The following is a 22,743-nucleotide window of genomic DNA, read 5'->3' as shown; positions in this document are numbered from 1 at the left end:
TAAGATTCAAGATACAAGATCCAAGATGCAAGGTCTAAGATTCAAGATCCAAGATCCAAGGTTCAAGATCCAAGATCCAAGATCCAAGATCCAAGATCCAAGAAAAAAAGATCTAAGATCGAAAATTAAAGATTCAAGGTCTAAGATTCTAGATCCAAGATTCAAGATTCAAGATTCAAGATTCAAGATTCAAGGTTCAAGGTTCAAGATCCAAGATTCAAGATTCAAGATTCAAGGTCCAAGATCTTAAGATCCAAGATTCAAGATTCGATATTTAAGATTCAAGATTCAAGATCCAAGATCCAAGATCCAAGATCCAAGATCCAAGATCCAAGATCCACGATCCAAGATCCAAGATTCAAGATCCAAGATTCAAGATCCAAGACCCAAGATTCAAGACCAAAGATTTAAGAACCAAGATTCAAGATCCAAGATTCAAGATCCAAGATCCAAGATTAAGGACCCAATATTTAAGATTCAAGATCCAAGATTCAAGATCCAAGATTCAAGACCCAAGGTTCAAGATCCAAGATCCAAGATTCAAGGTCCAAGATCCAAGATCCAAGATCCAAGATCCAAGATCCAAGATCCAAGATTCAAGATCCAAGATTCAAGATCCAAGATTCAAGATCCAAGATTATGATAAAAATGAGTGGGGATAAAATTTTAAATGAATTCTATTATAATTTCTTACTTTTAAATAGTGTGCTTAAGAAGAAAATGTTCAAATGTTTCCTGCCTTTTATATTTATGAAAATGCAGAGCATTGGTTAAGGTACGTGAGAAGGATCTGTTCAAAAATTGTGTTCATCTCGTCCCCGTAGTGTTTAAGTTAGAAATATAATGTGATGCTGTAAAGAATTATATTTTACCGATCAAAGAAGAAAATATTGAGGTTAAATTGCTTGGGCTGAGCCTCCTACGTGAAGGTTTAGAGAACAGATAAAAACAAGGTTTTACAAGAAAATTTATGCATCTACCCTAATAAATGTACTTTACAGCTTTCACAATTTTACATTCATAAAATATACAAAATAAATCAACCTCAAATATAAAATGTTCAGTGAGCAAGAGAACAAGATAAATATAACACCTTTTTTATATAAATATGACAGTTTAATACCATCATATCTAGATTTAGGTTCAGTGTTCAACCCCTTTTATCGAGAAACAGAACTGTATATAATTGCTTGGTCACGAAACAAAAACAATAAAAAAGAAAAAGAAACATATTTCAGTATTTAAAAAAAAATGAACAGAATTTTCTATAGATTCTGTCGAACATTAAAATATCTATGCGGTGCTGAAATCAAATTAAAGGGAGTCTCCACAAACATTAAAAAAGGGTAAATTTAGAATCTTAAAAAATCCTAATCAAACAATTTTAATTCGATGCATTTCTTGCAAGAGCACAGTAGAAACCTCAAATGCAACAAATGTTTAAATTGCGGTAGAAATCTATCTGAAACTCCTTTTTGAAATAGAGAAATATACCTCTCTTTCAGCCTAGTTTTCCGTTCTTGATTCTAACCTGTAACCGTGGTTCCTGTCTCCTGTAGAAAGTATGGTCCGGAGAGGGATCCTGTTGGGTTCGGAGTAACACTGTCGTAGAGTTTACTTAGATCACTTCCTGATCTCCAACTACCACCCTTACCATCAGATTCCCCTGTACAATGGATAATGTACGTGAATTATGAAAAGGAATGGAGTCATAGCTAAAAACTTAAATTTTTTAATCCATTCTTTGCAATCTGATGGATGTAATCCTTTGATATTTTAAGCTTAATTATGCATTTAAAAGAATTTATAGTTTTAAATATTTAAGTTCTACGACATTGTTTTACAAATATAAAGGGATTAGAGAATCAGAGTTTGTGGCAAAGACTCAATTCTTTTATAGAAGCACTGCATATACAATCCATCCAGAGGTCAAATTGAACTTATGACAGAGAATATAAACGAAACTTGGTAAAGAAAAACAAGTTTAACAAATTGGTACATGTTTTATTTTATTCACATTTCTGAAGTTATGATTACAAAAGTTTTTTAAAAAGTTTTTTATGTACCATTTTTTATTTATAAATATCTAACCATTTTTACAGTTTATTTACAATACTACTTAAAGCCAACTGTGTGCATATACGTATATGTATTTACATTGTTATTGATTATGTATTACAACTTACAAGCATTTCTGAACTGCCTGGTATTTTCGCGCCTCTTTCCTATCTATAGTTTTACCATAAAAGAATTTGGGTTTAGATTAACTTTCCTCCGGGTAGGGATTAGAACTCTATTGATCTAGAACTATCAACAGTTTCAATCTAATTCTCCGGTCTATCCATCGATATTCTAGATAGGTATAGATGGTTTACAGAGTGTATCCATCGATATTCTAGATAGGTAAAGATGGTTTATAGAGTGTACCCATCGATATTGTAGATAAGTATAGATGGTTTACAGAGAATTTATCAATCAATCTAGATAGTTATGGACAGATTGCAGATCTAAAAATCATCACTATTTTAGATAGGTTCAAATGGTTTCCAGGGTGTTTTGTTTAATCTAGAAAGAAAAAGAAGATGATATTTTGTAGATCGAATTTGCATTGATATTCTAGATAGGTTATGATGGTTTACAGGTCAAATGTCCATCAATATTCTAGCTAAATAGATTATTAACAGATAGATTTATTATCTGTAAATACAAAAAGTTTAGTGCTTTTCTTGTGTAAAAACTGATAATTTGCTTACGTGTGTTAATTATGTTGAGTTTTAAATTATATCAGCTGGTTTCAATCTAAATCCGACCTTTACAAGACTATTTATCTTTTGCCCTAGATGTGATATATCGATGGTTGGGACTGGTCGGACTGATGGAAAACAGGATAAAGTCGGGACAAGTCCCTGGGGAGAAAAGAATTTGAAGCTTTACTCTTTCTATCAGAATGATCTTTCAGATACTGGTGGCCGGATATAAGAAGGATAAATCATTCGCCCAGACATGGCGGAACAGATTCAATAGATTATAATAAGGTAACAGATTCAATAGATTAACTAAAAATAACTTATTTGTAAATTTGAAAAATCGAATAAATCATATATATTCAGATACTGGTAACCGGATATAAGAAATATTCAGATACTGGAACCGGATATAAGAAATATTCAGATACGGGTAACCAGATATAAAAAACTAGCCTTAGAGGGCGCTTCGCGCCCATCTTCTAAATTAATTGTGAACATGTTCTCTTTGTGTACATCGTAAAACAAAACAAAAATAATTCGCTGATTTTCACAAAAAATTTCGTGGATTTTCAAAATTTTAAAAAATTTAATGAAGATCGAATTTTGATGGAGACAAATATCATTCATAAACCTTCCCTGGGGTCCCTAGATGTCCCACAAAAAATTTGGGCCCGATCGGTTCAGCCGTTTTGACGTTTATTGGATACAAACAGACAGACAAACAAACAAACATACAGACACACAAGCCAAATTTATATATAGATATTCAGATACTGGTAACCGGATATAAGAAATATTCAGATACTGGTAACCAGATATAAGAAATATTCAGATACTGGTAACCGGATATAAGAAATATTCAGATACGGGTTACCGGATATAAGAAATATTTAGATACTGGTGACTGGATATAAGAAATATTCAATAACTGGTAATCGGATATAAGAAATATTCAGAAATATTCAGATAATGGTAACCAGATATAAGAAATAATCAGATACTGGTAAACGGATATAAAAAATATTCAAATACTGGTAACCGGATATAAGAAATATTCAGATACTGGTAAACGGATATAAGAAATATTCAGATACGGGTAACCGGATATAAGAAATATTCAGATACTGGTAACCGAACAGGGGTTAAAATAAAAATATGTGTAGATAAAGAAAAATAAGAAACCTTCATGAAACTAAAAAATCGAATATATCTAAAATATTAATACACGTTAAATTTGATGATATTTTAATAATGTAAAAGTAAAATAAAGATAATTTTCCATGGAAATTATATTACGGTTCTTTTCTTCAGGGAAAATGTTTTATTGTTTTTATTTTCTTTTTAGTAGTTTTATTCTGTTGTTGCTCCATAGATTAATTACAACCAAAGACCAGATTTAATAATTAGCGATAAGTAGCTGAACCTAGTATACTCGGTTCAAACAGTTTTCTTGTGCTCCGGGTCAAGCTGAAGAGCCAAAAATATCAGATTATCAAATGCCAAATGATCAAAAATCTTTAAATGATCAAAAAATTACGCTAAACAGTTAGGTCAACTATTTTTTTTCAAAAATATCATACAATTTTACTATAAAGTTAATTTAAAAGTTTAAGGTATTCTTAAACATACTTTTTTGATAAAACGTCTGTAAAATGCAAGCTCTCTCTTTCACGCAATCTATTTTTTCTTCTTTCTCTTCTCTTCTATTTTCTTCTCTTCTTTTTTTCTCTTCTCTTTCCTTCTTCTTTTCTTCTATTTTTCTTCTCTTTTTTCTTATCTTTTCTTTTCTTCTCTTCTCTACTCTTCTGTTCTCTTATCTCTTTTCTTCTCTTCTCTACTCTTCTGTTCTCTTATCTCTTTTCTTCTCTTCTCTACTCTTCTGTTCTCTTATCTCTTTTCTTCTTTGAGATGAACAATGATTTTCTCTGATTTGCTTACGTTTCTAGCTTGTAGACTTAATTAAAACGTACTGAGTTTGTACTCCATAATTAGTCATTTGATCATTTGGCATTTGATATTCTGATATTTTTGCCTGAAATGAAGTGGTTCAACATATTCTACTTAGATCAACTATTTATTATATTCATTATTTCTGGTCTGAGGATAGTTAAAACCTTGAAAGTTTTTAATTGCCATCGTAAACTAGCGCCTCACTAAAAAAAACTTCTAAGAAAAACCTTCTGTCGCAAACAAGGAAATTGAGCCACAAACTCAACCTGATATTGGAAACCTTAGATATTTAACACCTAAATTATTTGATCTAACTCAATTCATAGCTAAAAACTCAATTCTAAGGCCTACGATATTTGGATGCAAAGATTTATGGATTGAAAAATCAGAGCTTGTGACAAAGTCTTAAATCCTTCCTTATTTTCCTCACCTTCTCGGAGAACAGAGTTTACTCACATTCACGGAGAATACAGTTTACTCACCTTCTCGGTGAATATCGTTTACTCCCCTTCTCATAGAATAAAGGTTACTTACATTCTCAGAGTATATATTTTACTCACCTTCTCGGAGAATATAGTTTACTCAACTTCTCGGAGAATACAGGTTACTCACCTTCTCAGAGATTAAAGTTTACTCACCTTCTCGGAGAATGCGGGTTACTCACCTTCTCAGCGTATATATTTTACTCACCTTCGCGTAGAATACAGGTTATACTCACCTTTCAGCGTATATATTTTACTCAACCTTCTTAGCGTATTTATTTTACTCACCTTCTCAGAGTATATTTTTTACTCAACTTTTCAGAGTATATATTTTACTCACCTTATCGGAGAATACAGGTTACTTGTCTTATCAGAGTATATATTTTACTCACCTTATCGGAGAATACAGGTTACTTATCTTCTCAGAGTATATATTTTACTCACCTTCTCGGAGAATAAAGATGAGCAGGATCAGTTCACGTCCAGGAAATCGGAAACTCGTCATTTTCCCGTCCTTCGCTAGTTCTTCTTCTTTAAAGTCTCTCTTTGTTTTTTCTATTTATCTTTCCTCTCTTTTCTATTTATCTTTCCTCTCTTTTGTTTACGCTTCCATTTTGTTTTTTTCCTTGCTTTAAATGTTGTGAACTCGACTAAGCCTTTAATTTATAGCTTGCTTTCAATAGTTTTCTTTCTCTTTGATTCTTTCTTCTTTCTTCACAGTTTTCTGCTTTCACCCTATTCAGCTTCTCTCAATGAATTCTATTCCTACGTCCTCCTCTATATATGACTGCTTGTCTATGCATGATGACTGAGGATAATTAAATGAAATCAAGGTTGGATCTGAGGAGTAAGCTTTATCTAATTATATTTAGATGGTGAGTGCAGTCTACTGCTGTGTCTCATGAATAGTGGATTTTGTTCTTGTTTTTTTTTTAACTTTTTGGGAACCAGAATAATTCGTTTATTTTGTGTATTCTTCCAGACCCCTCCGACAACCTGAAATAGTAGAAAATTATTAACTTGTATTATGAAATTTTGAACTGAAAGACATGTAGTTCAATTAGGTTAAAGGGACAGACCGGCTATGTAAGGTAGTTAAACTGAGTATGCAGTGTTGTGTCCCAACTTAATTACTCAAAATGAATATTTTTTATAAAAATTCAAATATTGGTTTCACATATTCCCCCGTCAGCCCCCAGCTGGTCATGGTTTTGACACAAAAATGACCAAATTCCCTTTAAAAATGTACAGAGAGGGGGGGATATTTTTACCCGTATCACCTCCTGTCTGCACCCTGTATATATAAACGTATTAAAAATGTGCCCTCCACCCTCCTCAACTCCCGTCCTTCCAGTTCAGTATTTTACTTGCATTTTAGTGGTAAAGCTTTGTAAAAATATTCTATTTATTTGGATCACCCTGTAATTGTTCTACAGTTTTAAAAATTACTGTCAAGAAATATGAATTAGATTAATGTTAAACATTTGAGAGTACCGTTCTTAATCTGACATTCCACTCTTATAAATAGAGGATCAATTGAACATACGTGACCAAAAAAAAATGATTTTCAGAAATCCTGCAAGTACTGTAACATAGATTAATCTTTGGAAGTGGCGTACACAGTCTGTACAATTTATAGTAAAGGATTATCGTACATCATCACTCTAATATACTATAACCTCGTTGTAAATAACCTACAGCATAGGAACCAAAAAAATGTTTTTTCTTAAATAAAAGTAATTCTGGATCTGAATGTTAACTTATTCTCCGTCTTTACAGAATAGAGATCCAATATCGGAGACAAAGGAATACTGCATATTTCAAGTGAAGCTTATTTAGAATTCTTGTCGTGCATAATCTCAAGAAAAAGATCATTCCAATGTTTATCATGAAAAGTGCACTGTAAAATAAAGAAAGCATTTATTGCTAAACTGTTCTATAATTGTTTTATCCAGAAAAATTGCATGAATTGAGAAATGCTGGTATTCTTTCTTAAGTTCAATTTTTTTGTTATCAAAATAACTGTTGTTCTTTCAATTGTGTGACTAAAAACTTATTTAACTTGGTTCTTAGAACCTTATTTCCCGTATTAATGAGAACATATCCCCCCATCAAAAACATCATTATTTATTTAATTAAATTTATTTGAAAACCTATGAATTAATGAGTTTAATAACTAATTAATTAATGATAATTAATTGGTCTGAATATATGATATATCATGCTTGAATAGATGTTCTAAACAAAGCCATGTTTCAAGTTTCAATCAATCAACTGAATAAACCAAAACCAAACTTTATTTCTCATATGAAATATTGTACGGCCTAATTTACAAACTACAAAATAACTCAAACAAGATTTCAACGAAATCAGATTCCTCAGTAGACAGCAATAAAACCAAAAACAAATGTTTTAATTGCTCATATTAAGAATATTAGAAGTGACTAAAAATTGGGATTGTGTAATTTTACAAGCAATAGACCTGCAGGTATAAGGCAACAAAGCAATATAACGTTGCTTCATCGATGATTATAAACAACCCCGAAGAGAACTGTAAAAAAGTATTAACTAATTTATTTTATAAGAATCTTTTCATACATAATTCAACTGATTTTGTTTATTTTATCTTGATTTTTAAAAATCTGTGTCTTATTGGTTTTATGTACAATGTATAGTAATCTCTGTTCGACTGTTTGTACATTTGTATGTCGGATCATAACTCATGAACCTTTTGTTGATTTGCCCCAAAGGAGTTGAGTCTTTGCAACAAACTCGAATTTTCTACTCCCTATATCTGTCAAACCTTATGACGAAAACCTTAGGCATTTCAAACTTAGATTATTTTATTTAACAGAATTTATAGTTTTAAATATGTAAGATCTACGGCATTGGATGGCAGAGATATTAGGATTAGAACATCAGAGTTTGTGGCAAAAACTCAATTCCTTTGTATTGGGGATAGAACCGCGGAAATGTTCTCAGCTTATAGTTTAACAATTACAAGTAAGAGGGTGACTTTTATAATTAAAGTTGAATCTACAGAAAAAGCTGGTTTAAATAGTTTAAGACATTTGAACTTTTTTTCGGCAAAGAATAATTATACAATTTGATAAACAGAGATGAAAAATAACAAATGGTTCTAGGGCTGAGCAGATATTTCATTATCTTTATCGTCTGAATTTGGAATTATATTTTACGAAAACATTTCTTTTTATTTTATAATTAGTATTTATCTGAATATTGATAAAAAATTATAAAAATATTACGCCAAAAAATACCAAGGAAAGATATGAAATTAACATGGAAGCTTGCGGCAATGTGTGCTCAATTAGCGTCTAGTTTACGCGGCATTATGCGCTCAATTAGCGTCTAGTTTACGCGTGTCTTGTAACCTTGTTAAAACTATGGTCGGTAGATTTGTAGATTTACAGAAAAAAACGTAGGAATCTTTTTCAACAAAGCTTAGCTTTATCAATGTATAAGGAATGGGATGGGTATGATTTCTACACATATTAAACTTTTTTTTGGTTTTATATCTATTAAAAATAAAAATAAAAATTATAAATTATAATTGGACAAAAGCCAGGTTACAATTATGTTTCTCTGGGATATCTTCGTTTTCAGATTGGGATTAGCTTTCACACCTTTACCCCCTTTAAGTTTTCCTTTCCAGTCCCTTTAATGAGAAATTATAACATACTAGATTGGGAACCCAGCGTTGCCCAGGGGAATCATATTTAGTCCCGCCGTTTACCCGCGCTTGGTCTCAAATTACGATTATAGCAACTTTTCCCGATAAAAATTGATCCACTCAATTTAGACTCTCAAAACCAAGATTCTAACATTCCCGCGGCTCTCCCGAGTTCCCCAATCAAAATTTGAGGCGAATCGGTCCAGGGGTTCCGGAGTTATGATCGGAAAAACAAATAAACAGGCAAACAGAGATTACAACTGTATATTATACATAGATATAAATAACATTTTCTACGATTTACTTGGGCTTGTAATTGATTGGACTTAAAAGAAAAAAAGCTAAAATCATAAATTCATAAATATTCATAAATATATAAATGAAAACAATGATTCGCCAGAAAGTTTATTTAGATATATTTTCTATTTTATTTCAACATTTGTGGTTTATTGGCTGTATCAAAGTACAATGAGGGGGGATAAGCAGATCTTTAGATTTTATTTGTTCAAACAATCAAATTTTTGCTCTATGTCTAGTTTTCACCAATGCCAAAATATTCTAAAACCCAATATTTAATAACGGCGAAGTTTTCGAGATGTTGAAACAAAAGTGCACAGTGCATCCTAAACTCACACCCCTTCTTTTTTTGTAAGTTAAAACACTGTGCTGGAGGGGCACAGTGATTCAAAGGTTGCAAGATCTCACGCAAAATGTTATGAGAATTTTGCCAATTACTTTTTAAAAGCTAAAGCTGAAAACATATATATATGCACAAGTTTTGGGCTACAAAAAAGTATAAGTGAGTTAGTAAGGTAAAATCAAATGCCAAGGCGTTGCGACTCTTCAAAGTCAAATAGTCTTACAAAAATTGATCCAACTTTTCTTTATTTTCGATCTGTGTATGGCGGTATCATCTATCTTTCTATCTATCTCATTATCCAATCAGAGTTTTGAATACTTCAATCGGCGCTATTATCAGTAAATGGAAATATTTACTTCAAATGAAACTATGTGACGTGTTTGATCTGAATTCAGGACCTCTAGACAAAGATTATCATTAAAGGGGCTGTCAGCGTTTTTAAGAGATTCTCCATGCTAAGATGACACTGCCCGTTTTACAAAAATGTGGAAGATATGTTTTTTTTTTGAAAACTAAGGAAGTAACACGCAATAAACTTTTGGATCATTCCATGAAGAAGGAAAAAAAAGATTCTTCTCAAACTTAAAATTCCAGTTATTTAGGTCATAAACAGTCACCACATTTTTTTCTTGAAATTTGTTTGGGCTGGTTTTGGCCATTTTAAAAATCTTGGTCGATTTATAGTGTACTACAAAGTCAGTGAACATGCTCTAAAACTTTTAATTTTAGGTATACAAACTTTAGATAGACTTTGAAATCTCATCAAATTTGCAATAAATTTGCAAAAAATTAATTCAAAAATTTCAGCAAAATTACCCCCCCCCCCCCCTCCTAAAAAAACTAAAAAATCACGTCGGACCCCAAATCTCGAATACATAGACTTCGATTTTTAAAACAAAAAAAATTATATGTAATGTCTGAACCCATTTTAACAAGATTTTGTTTTGAATTGTAAAGCCTATGCAAGTTTTAAGGTATGATAAAGAAGAAGTGGTTTTGAGACTGGAAGGAAAAATTAGAGAACAAGAAGAAGGACTCTTGTGTGATAAACATCATAAACAGTATTTTAGATTGTATAAACTACGACAAACTGAGTGTGCTCATCCTTTTAAAACTCACTTACAGAAAATGAAATCTATGCTCAGTGAAATAACCTTGAATGATGTAAAAACTTTCAAGCAGAAATTGATACCTGGTAAAAAAGTTTGTGGGGCTTGTAGAACTAGATTTACAAAGAGTTATTTTATAGCTGATATTAGCCTTGAGTACATAAGTACTGAATCCTCAGACGAATTATTGAGTCAATCCGAAGATGTGCAAACTCTGAGCGAACCAAATGTATCAACTACTTTAGGTAAACAGATCTTCAAATTAATTTCATTTCATACCTAATGTACATTGTTTTGTTTCTTTCAGAGGCATTAGGTCTTCCCCCTGTTAATGCTAGACAATTCAAGAGATCCAAAAAGGATGCACATGAGGTTTTTCCTGGCACTGTAAAGAAAATTAGAAAATCTCTAGAGGAAGAGTTTAATATCCAGATTGAAAGTCCAAATACTAAAGAAGAGGAATTGGAGGAAATGCTTCAGGGGCTTAAGCAAGCAGTTAAAGATAATGTTGGAAATTCAGATGCTCAGTATAGAATTCTAACCAGTCTGCCACCAAGCTGGTCAGTCAGAAAAATTATGAAAGAATCTGAAGTCGGTCAAAGAAAGGCATAAAAAGCTAAGGAATTGCAAAATCAAAATGGTTTTCATTCTTTTTCATTAAAAATCTATATCAAGCGATACAGTAAATACTGACAGCTACTTCTACAACACGGATACAGTAACTACCGTCAGATACTTCTACAACACGGATACAGTAAATACTGTCAGATACTTCTACAACACGGATACAGTAAATACTGTCAGATACTTCTACAACACGGATACAGTATCTACTGTCAGATACTTCTACAACACGGATAACATATCAATATTACTGCCAGGAAAAAAGGATTGTGGAATCTATGAAAGTGAATGGAGAGAAACAAAGAGTACAGAAAAGGCTAATCCTCTGTTCACTGAAAGAGGCCAATATCTTCTTATAGGATAAGTTTCAATATAATATGAAGATTGGATTCAACAAGTTCTGTAAGTTCCGACCTAAAAACGTTGTTCTTCCTAATGCTTCAGGTACTCACAGTGTCTGTGTTTGCACATATCACCAGAACTTTAAACTGATGCTGAAAAATAGTGGTTTAAGCAAAAATAATCTTTTTTATTATAAGGGAAAAAGAACTATATATCATTGCTTATATGTGATCCTCCAACTCAAGATTATTATCTAAATGAGTGCAATGAATGTGAATTGAATATAAGGATCTAAGTGAATATAAAGATGTGCTGGTTGATCATTTCTAAGATAGAGATGAAATTAAATTCAATCAGTGGTAGAGCACAGACAGATGCAATCTTTTAACAAAGATTGCTCCTACAGAAGAATTCATTGATCAAATGTTTCAACAGATGCAAGTACTCAAACCACACAGCTGTATAGCCCAGGAACAATCAAAGTTCTTAAATTCCTGCAAATTATCCCTGAAACCAGAGGAAGTGATTTTGCAGAAAATTACAGTTTCATAGAACAGGTAAAGAGATGCATATTCTAAATTAAGCAATTTTGTGGTAAACATCTTTTTAACAAAGGAGCTTGAAATTTTTTCTTTAGGCTCTCTTATTTTAACAGGATGCTGCTCAGGGATTGGCATCAATTTCTGCTACAATTCATCCTTTTATAGTGTACTACAGGAAGGATAATCACTCAAGTCGCTAAGCATCGCTATTATAAGGGATGAACTAAATCAGTTTAAAAAATCTTTTATTTTAGTGAGGTATGTGCTGAGCATTACAAAAATAGAAAAAACTTTATTAATCTAGCACATCATTAGGAAGACTTAGCATAGAAGCTCAGTGGCATTTTTTGCCACATCACACGGTAAAAGTCCTTATGATAGAATTGGTGGAACTGTAAAGCGGGAGACAGCATACTACAGTTTGAAACAGTGCAGCCCTATAGTGGCATGAACTTAACAGCCAAAAATTTGTATTTTTGGGCAAACGATAATCTGCCCAACATACAAGTGGTCTTTCATGAGTACATTGTTTCACTGCATGATCGATTTGAAAATTCTAAAACTATTCCTGGAATATCTTCAATGGATAATTATATCTTCAAGAAATTATGAATTTAATTTCATTACAAGTTTAAACTATCTTTATGATAATATTCACAGTTTTAAAAATATGTCACAATTATAAAACCTACCAAATTTTTTTAACAACATATTGTCATTTTGTAGTTCCTTCTTTTATTTGTGCAAAATTATCATCGTGATATATTGATTAAATTACTTAGATATTCCTTGTTAAAATGTTGTTAGAATGATATGGGATTGATGTTATTCAAAAAAATTCTATTTTCCCTAATTTTTTTTGTTGCTTTTTAACCTTCTCCCCCCTAAATATCAAGAAAACCAAAACTACCCCTTCCTCGGTCTACCTATCCTAAACTAACCCCAACCTCGGTATACCTATCCTAAACTATACCCTACCTCGGTCTATTTATCCTAAACTACCCCCTACCTCGGTCTACCTATCCTAAACTACCCCCTACCTCGGTCTACCTATCCTAAACTACACCCTACCTCGGTCTACCTATCCTAAACTACCCCCAACCTCGGTATACCTATCCTAAACTACACCTTACCTCGATCTACCTATCCTAAACTTCCCCCTACCTCGGAATACCTATCCTAAACTACCCCCAACCTCGGTATACCTATCTAAACTACACACTACCTCGGTCTACCTATCCTAAACTATCCCCTACCTAGGTCTACCTATCCTAAACTACCCCCAACCTCGGTATACCTATACTAAACTGCACTCTACCTCAGTCTACCTATCCTAAACTACACCCTACCTCGGTCTACCTATCCTAATCTACCCCCTACCTAGGTCTACCTATCCTAAACTACCCCCAACCTTGGTATACCTATCCTAAACTGCACTCTACCTCAGTCTACCTATCCTAAACTACACCCTACCTCGGTCTACCTATCCTAAACTACCCCCTACCTCGGTCTACCTATCCTAAACTACCCCCAACCTCGGTCTACCTATCCTAAACTACCCCCTACCTCGGTCTACCTATCCTAAACTACATCCTATCTCGGTCTACCTATCCTAAAGGATGTAAAAGTCTAAGTTCTTTATATATCTTTGATACTTTAAAAGTTTTATATGAACCTGGACAGTCAACAAAGAGCACTCAACAGTCAACAGTGTATCCCCCGAATATAATCTGCGTATCATGATACAATTATCATCTAGACACAGTCTGTATCCCCCTATAAATTCTGTGTATCATGATACAAGTATCATCTAGATACAGTCTGTATCCCCCATATATAATATGTGTATTATGATACAATTATCATCTAGATACAGGCTGTATCCCCCGAATATAATCTATGTATCAGGATACAAGTATCATCTAGACACAGTCTGTCTGTATCTCCTGAATATAGTCTGTGTATCAGGATACAATTATTATCAGGAGACAGTCTGTATCCCCCGAATATAATCTGTGTATCCGGATACAATTCTCATCTTGAGACATGGCATAAGAAACCTTGCACAACCCATAGAAGATGGACAATAAATATCTAATATTTTTGTTCACAAACCAAGTGTAATGCAGTTTCTGGGAGGAATGTAAACAAAGATATAGTACAGCTTTCTTTTTTTATATATAAAGGGATTGTCTGCAGAACTTAAGGGATTGTAATCGTAAATTCAGGTGACCCTGCAATTAAAGAGGGGTATGTCTGATTCACAGCAGTATCCCCCCCAACCTTTATAAGGTTAAGAACAGATTGATTCAAATAAAGCTTTAACTCAAACTATCTATTTTGAGAAGATGACTGTCTAATTCCAACTAAGTTTAGAAATGTTTTAAATCTGTTTTAAACCTTTATCCAGCAGTTCTAACTTTTACATTCCAAGTGAGTTCTCTCCTAGTCTCACATTTCTGGGTATATGACACTGAACATTTCTAGAACATTGAATATTGAGATATATTTGGTTTTGGAGAAAAGTTAGACCTGTCAATATTCTCGAGATTTATTGGAACCAAGATATATATCTCAGCTGGAAACTTTTGTTTTTTGATACCCATAACCCCGAATGCTTGATCTCGATATCCGTAGTAGGCACTTTTGAAATTCATGCAAAATTGCTTTTGATTTGGGATATCCGCAATTTCTCAATTCTCTGTTAAACAAAAAAAATTCCTGGCTACTTTTTGGCAGTTTGATTAGATTGAAATATTACATGTTTTCTCTCATAACGCCTATTGATGAAAAGATGTCGAGAAGAACGATTAAATGTTTTGAATATCTGATATAACAGGATAAAACCCGATGTTGTAAACCTTTAATATTTCAAACTCAAATTATTTGGTTCCAAAGATATAGTGTTTAGAAAATCAGAGTTTATAGCAAAGACTCAATTCCTTTCTCTCCTATTAATTGTCAATCAAATCAAAACTAAAGGGGCTACGAGGTCACAAAGTCTCACAAGTAATGTTGCATAGATTTGAACTTCTCCTTTTGCCTAGATTCCAGTGAAGCATACATGTAAGAAAACCTGGTTGCAGGTATATTGTAACGTTTATAGGTGAGCGAAGCACCCTGTTTTTTATATAAAGAGACTGTTTACAGAAATTTGCATAAATAGGGACAAGTCACAATTTTTGCTTCATAAATACAGGGCTGTTTACAATTTTGTTGATGATTTAATGCCTTATATTATTCGCATAATTTCTTTGAAAAATTGAAAATATTGAAACTTAAAAAGATAAATTCTTGATATATCTTATTTTGATGAAAGTAAATATGGTAATCTCCCTATGATGTTCAATGTTCTTGTGTTTGAATGGAAATATCTTAAAGTTTACTCAACTTATGGAGTGGTTTACAAACATACATTAATACAGGGGGTTTCTAAAAAGTACAATAAACATCTTCGCTCAAATCTATATTTGTAGATATATTTATATGTCAGCTATAGTTGGCCAAACGGCTGAACAAAATTGGCCGAATTTTTTTGAGAGAACATAAGCTAAAATTTTCAAAATTTGATTTTTTTAAATATCGTGGGCAACGCCAGGAAAAAATATTGTGATTTATAAAAAGACTCGGTTCTTAGCCAAAAAAACATAAATTAAAAAATACAGGGCTTCTGAATAAAAAAATATAAGGTGGCCTTAAATACATTGTCTTATAAAAAAAGATATTTCTCCAATAAATTATTTTGGAACACTTTGTAGAGGTTGCATGCCTTTAAAGATTAATAGAGCTTTATTCCTTTCTTACTCTCAACACCCCCCCCCCCCCCCCTTCAGGGGATAAATCATAGATGGAATCCTTTTGCCAAACTATATCAGCTCAAAATCAATAAATCAAAAAAAATTAAAGGGAGTGTACGCGAAAAATTAAAGGGGGTGTTGGCTAAATCCTAAATCTGCACAAGATGGAGATAATGCTCAAAACTTTAGACCTCTGTATGAATGCAGTTTTAATGATTAAGATCCATAACTATTCTCTCAGCAGTTTCTCCTTTATAAATAAGGAAAATTAGAATTTTTTGTTTAAAATGGATAAATCCCGAATTATTCAAGATTTCCAAATGTATATTGTATATTGGAAATATTAGCAGGTATTGTGGTTTGCATAATATAAATATATTTGGTATCTATACAGTATACATCTTCAAACAGAGTTTAGCAATATTTCTACTTTTATCTCAGCTTAGAGTTAAGAAGACCCTTTCTTGGACTTTATAATTTTAAGAAGAGAACACGGATTAAAAGAAAATTATAGTTCACTTGTCTTTAGGATGTAAGAATGCGTCTAGCATTATATTTAATCAGAGAACAAGAAGAGATTTTGAAATCAATTGGTTCTTCTTTATTTCTAATCTTTGTTGGCAGATGCAGCTTCTGGGGGGGGGGGGAACTGGGGAAATGCCCCCCCTGGAAAGATCAGGAGCACAAAAAGTCTTTTAGTTTTGATTTTGAAGATTAGATAAAAAAATTTCCTGCGGCGCCATTTTTTTACTCAAATTAAAATTTTTTTTATAAAAATCGAAATTTTGCAAACACAATTTCCACCTTACACCGCCAAGCTGCTCATGATTTCGACATAAAAATGACCATATTCGCTGTAAGAAATTCCAGGGGGGGGGGGACATTTTTTCCATGGGAGGGGGGGATTAAAAATTTTAATTATTTTCTCCCTGGAAAATATCATAAGCTGCCCCTGATGTTTGGTTTTTCTTTTATTACTGATCTATGTCTGGTTCTTCTTTTATTTCTGATCTATGTTTGGTTCTTCTTTTATTACAGATCTATGTTTGGTTCTTGTTTTATTACTGATCTATGTTTGGTTCTTCTTTTATTACTAATCTATGTTTGTTTCTTCTTTTATTACTGATCTATGTTTGGTTCTTCTTTTATTACTGATCTATGTTTGGTTCTTCTTTTATTACTGATCTGTGTTTGGTTCTTCATTCATTACTGATCTATGTTTGGTTCTTCTTTCATTACTGATCCATGTTTGATTCTTCTTTATTACTGATATATGTTTGATTCTTCTTTATTACTGATCTATGTTTGGTTCTTCTATATTACTGATCCATGTTTGGTTCTTCTTTTTTACTGATCTATGTTTGGTTCTTCTTTATTACTGATCTATGTTTGGTTCTTCTTTATTACTGATCTATGTTTGGTTCTTCTATTATTACTGATCTATGTTTGGTTCTTCTCTTATTACTGATCTATGTTTGGTTCTTCTTTTATTACTGATCTATGTTTGGTTCTTCTTTGATTTCTGATCTATGTTTGGTTCTTCTTTTATTACTGATCTATGTTTGGTTCTTCTTTTATTTCTGATCTATGTTTGGTTACCTGGGTATAGATAATTTTCTAATGTGTTTAAGTTTTTCATTCTCATATTTCAATTGTCCCTTTTTTGGACCCCCCCCCCCTTCTCCTCACTTTCCCCAGGAGAGGGTCTAGAATGGTTTAGCATATATTAACCAGGATAAACTTGGATACAGAGATATCTATTAAATTCTCTTCTAACTGTACATTTTCCAGCCAGTTAGCTTTCAGGTACATTTTAACTTGGAGAATATGAATGAGTATTTCTAAAAAACAATCCAGGTTGGAGAAATCTTTCAACTACATTGGTAACCAGATTAAAGTGGAATAAATGCTGTTTGCTTATGAAATCTCGTTAAAGATTATGTTGTTGACTTTAAAAGTCACTATAATAAAACAAAGATATCTGAAATGGATATTTCTAACATTTATATAAAAAACGAAAGTTTTGAAATATTTGCATAAGACTTGGTTAAAATTGGTTGGTTTAGAAATTAACAAAAGAATTAATGATGAATATTTGTGGGTACTTCATGGGAGTGTTGTAGAGCTTCATGTTGGTGGAGCAGATCAACAGGAACTGGAACAACAGGGCTTATCCACCCCTTGAGGACGGGATCGCGGCTTTATCATGCTGGCGTTTGAGCGATTATGTTGTCTCTATAATGCATGATGAACTGGGAACCCTCGGGTAAGCACCGCCTGCTGCTAGCTGAGTATCTGCGTCATCATCATGAAGGAGTCAAGAGGCTCCCTGTGTCGGAGCTGTTACTAGCTCAACTCTCCTAACCTGACTGAGGGCTGGGATGTGTAGAGGGGTGAGGGGGGAACGAAGGAGCGAGGGTGACATGTGGGCGCTTCATGGCGGAAATAGATACACACATCTTGAAAATAGTCGACGGCTTCTGAGTTGGTAAAATCGTCTTCCTTATATTTCGAATTTGTGTTAACATATGTATGTAGATAGATTATAACTGATTTATTTCCATTAAATGTCCAAAAAACATTTTTTGAAAAAATATTAACAATTGAAAGTTTAGGAATCCTAGGTGAAAGGAGTTGAGTCTTAGTCTCAAACTCAAATTTATTAACAACTATGTCTTTGCAACATGATTGTATAAGTCTTTGATAATCAAAACTTATACTTATTCATAGTTAAAGTAACCAAGGCCTACAACATCGGATTGCAAAGATATAGGAATTAGAAAATTATAGTTTGTGACAAAGGCTCAATTCATATCCTGGGCTTAAGGAAAACAAAGACGACAAGCAATCCACAATTTTTTGGCTACCACGGTGCAGATAGTAACCAGTATCTTCTCATCAGATCTTTGTTGAACTTACAAATGTTATTTATCAAAAAAATTGCATGACACTTAACTAACCAGAGAACAGAATGTATTTATTTCGATGCTAAAATAAAACCTTTAGAAAGTATAAACCTTTAATCCTAACCGAGGGGTGTGGGGGGGGTGGTAAATGCATGAAAACTTTATATAAAAGAAGAGAAGAAGCTGAAGGATGAAAAGATGAAAGAATAAATTAAGTTAACTCAACTAATTGTATAGACAGGGAGAAGGGTTTTCAACTCGGTTTAACTTGGGTGTACAGGAGAGAGAGAAGGAATGATCTCAACCAAATTTAGAAAATTTACAATTTGTTCAACTTAGTTGGAAATTTTAGAAACAAACTTGTCAGTCCTATCTTTATTCTGTTCATCCTTTCATTCTGTATTCATCCCACAACCTGTATACAATCAGTTTATACATCTTACACCCTGTATACAATCAGTTTATACATCCTACACCCTGTATACAATCAGTTTATACATCCTACACCCTGTATACAATCAGTTTATACATCCTACACCCTGTATACAAACAGTTTATACATCCTACACCCTGTATACAATCAGGTTATACATCCTACACCCTGTATACAAACAGTTTTTTCATCCAACACCCTGTATACAATCAGTTCATACATCTTATACCTTGTATACAATCAGTTTATTCATTCTACACCCTATATACAAACAGTGTATACATCCTACACCCTGTATACAATCAGTTTATACATTCTACACCCTGTATACAAACAGTTTATACATGAGTTTATTTATCCTACACCCTATATACAATCAGTTTATTCATCCTGCACCCTGTATAAAAACAGTGCATACATCCTTCACCCTGTATACAATCAGTTTATACGTTTATACATCCTACACCCTGTATACAAACAGTTTATTCATTATACACCCTATATACAATCAGTTTATACATCCTACACCCTGTATACAATCAGTTTATTCATCCTACACCCTGTATACAATCAGTTTATACATCCTACACCCTGTATACAATCAGTTTATACATCCTACACCCTGTATACAATCAGTTTATACATCCTACACCCTGTATACAATCAGTTTATACATCCTACACCCTGTATACAATCAGTTTATACATCCTACACCCTGTATACAATCAGTTTATACATCCTACACCCTGTATACAATCAGTTTATACATCCTACACCCTGTATACAATCAGTTTATACATCCTACANCATATAGGTTATATTATGTAGATCTGTGAGACTGTGCTGAAGTTCAGACTAAAATTAAAGAAAAAAGTTTCAAATCTGAAACTTTAAAAGAAACTTTGAATTCAACAGCTCATTCTAAGCTCTCAGATCGAACATTTAAATAGAAAAAAAATGATTTATTTCGATGGAACATTGTATAAAGTTCTAGAGGGAGATACATTATACATTCTTATCACTCACTCAATTGGACACAGTATACAGTACAGCAGTACAGATAAGACAATTTTAATATCCACATTGTACTGTGCTTTACTGTACTGTAGTAAACACAATACAAATGCGCGGTACACAGTGTTATAAACAGTTCACAGGAAACTTAACATAGTACACAGTACACAGAACAATGTACTACATACAAAGTACACAACACAGAATGTATCTATCACAGTATAAAGGATTTGCAAAGTGAAAATTGAAAAATTTCTTCTGGGTCACAAGGTGAACAACTTGATATTTTATTAGCACTAATTCAAATTTATTGGGAGAACTTGAGGAGAGACTTTTTTGTTTAAATCTGCCCCAAATATTTCAGTACATAATCTTTAATATTTTAAAAGCTCAGTAAAAAACAAGGTTGTATTATCCAATAGCTGTGTGCGGACATGCCGATGTTTACGGGAAAATTATACACTGTACAGACAACTCCAGATCCTTGTTTATTGTAGAGAAATCTGGTCAAATTCTATCGGAAGTATATTTTAAAGATTGAATAAACAAAGGAATTGAGTTTTTGCCACAAACTCAAATATATCTTTGCAACCTGATGATGTAAACATTTAATAGTTCAAACTTAGATTATTTGATCAAGCACAATTTATAGTTTGAAATATTAAGGTCTATGATTTTGGGTTGCAAAGATATATGGATTGGACTATAAGAGTTTGTGGCAAAGACGCAATTCCTTATCTTTAAAAGCCATAGTTAAGTGAAATATGGCCTCTAGAAGGAACTTTGCAACCCAATTTTGTCTAAACATTTTAAATATCAAACCATAATTTCTGCCGAATCATTTATTCAAAGTTGGAAAAACTAAGAACTAATCCATCAGATCACAAAGATGTAGGAATTATAGAGTTTTCAGTTTCTGTTTTTCTAAGAAAGAATGGATGAAAAAGCTATAAAGTGCTTGACATCTACTTAAAGCCAATACTCCCCCCTTGGGACTATAAACCTTTAATCTTTAGAATTCGGCTAATTATTCTCTAATCAGGATTCTGTATTGATTAATGGTCAACTATAATCACTCTCCACTAAACCCCACTATTTCTTCGGTCAGTGTGCTGAAAATCAGTACAGTATACTCCGAAACAAAGAGAATAGAATATATATTAGAGGGGAATTTAGAGAATCTCTCGGTATAATTTTTTTCAGTCCCTTTCAGCCTGAAGGGAGTTCCAAGTGTACAAATCATGCAAATGTTCACAAATAATATGCAGTAGAGTACATTGATACAGTGTTTTCCCTAGACTATCCATTTCAATGTCGAATTTTTTAAGCTGTTAAATAAACTTTATAATGAATTAGGTGAATAAAAAGCATCATTTGATTTATAGTTATAACGGAAAATCATCGTTTGTAAGTGAAAGGCATAGAGTCTATGTAAAATGATCATTGGTCAATTATGAAACCAGCCTATTTCATAATTTGGTTTTCTTTTAATATTAATTTTAAATTTTCTATAAAATTATATTCCAGGGCCCGAAAGGTTAGCATAAATATGTGAAGTACACCTGAAGTATGGAAACAGTTCAACAAAATGGTCGTTTTACACTTTTTTCTAGTAAATTCCCCTCTAATATATATTCTATTCTCTTTACTCCGAAAGCTTAGTTTATGGTGATGTTTGTATGAAAGCAGTTACAGCCACACTAAAAACTAACTGTTACAACATACATCCTGTTCTTCTATCGGAATATTTTTAGTCATATTTTGATCTTTAAATCAAAATTGCGTCGAAATCGAGAGAAATGTCATTTACTTTAATATTTAAAATGCGCAGCCCTATAGAAAAGTATTAATCCGCGTTGAGTGAAAATAGTTTAAAAAGGTTTGGCTTACTTACGCTTAACCAAAACCTCTAATTTACAGAGGCCAAGATAAGTTTCTTCAGGGATATATAAAACTGTGTCATATGAAGACGACATTTAAATAATCATACGTGTATTTTATGGTGTTATAAAGCAAAAAGTTCTACCAATAACGTAAAAAATCAACTTATCAAGTGAAACGGGCCTGTAAACAGTTGCTGTGTTTAAAGTCATATCTTGAGTCTAACAGTCGTCTTCCTTTTCCAAGGTTGAATATACCTTTAGCATAATCCTTGAATGGTTTATTAATTGATTTAACAAGAATAAACACTCTAGGGAACTGAGGTAGAAATGTAAGAAAAAGGGCTGAAAATATGTAACGGATTTTTTTGTTTAAATTTTTGCGTTTCAAAAATAATAAATATGACATTTTTTCCGGGAAAAATTTTGGGCTCGATTGGTTCAGCCGTTTTTACGTTTATTAGATTATACAATCAAACAAACAAACAAAAAAGACAGACAGAAAGCCAAGCAAAGTATATAAAGATATATATGTATTGTATCAGGAATATATTTGAATCGATGTTAAGAATTCTGTATTTGTTCG

General features: G+C 32.7%; 1 protein-coding gene across 1 annotated transcript in view; it reads right to left on the bottom strand.

Moving 5' to 3' along the window:
• LOC111708798 (lachesin) overlaps positions 1–22,743 on the bottom strand; it is a 50,202-nt gene that overhangs the window by 19,995 nt on the left and 7,464 nt on the right. Inside the window, exons 2-3 of the mRNA XM_023482292.1 lie at positions 5,624–6,175; positions 1,532–1,666 (exon numbers count right to left, since the gene is read on the bottom strand). Of these exons, the coding sequence (XP_023338060.1) occupies positions 1,532–1,666; positions 5,624–5,684 (196 nt within the window). The 5' untranslated portion in view covers positions 5,685–6,175. The remainder of the gene's footprint in view (positions 1–1,531; positions 1,667–5,623; positions 6,176–22,743) is intronic.

This window comes from Eurytemora carolleeae, unplaced genomic scaffold, assembly GCF_000591075.1.
Source record: "Eurytemora carolleeae unplaced genomic scaffold, Eaff_2.0 scaffold892, whole genome shotgun sequence".
In the NCBI taxonomy this organism is placed as follows: Eukaryota; Metazoa; Arthropoda; class Copepoda; order Calanoida; family Temoridae; genus Eurytemora; species Eurytemora carolleeae.
This window is presented reverse-complemented; position numbering and strand designations above follow the sequence as displayed.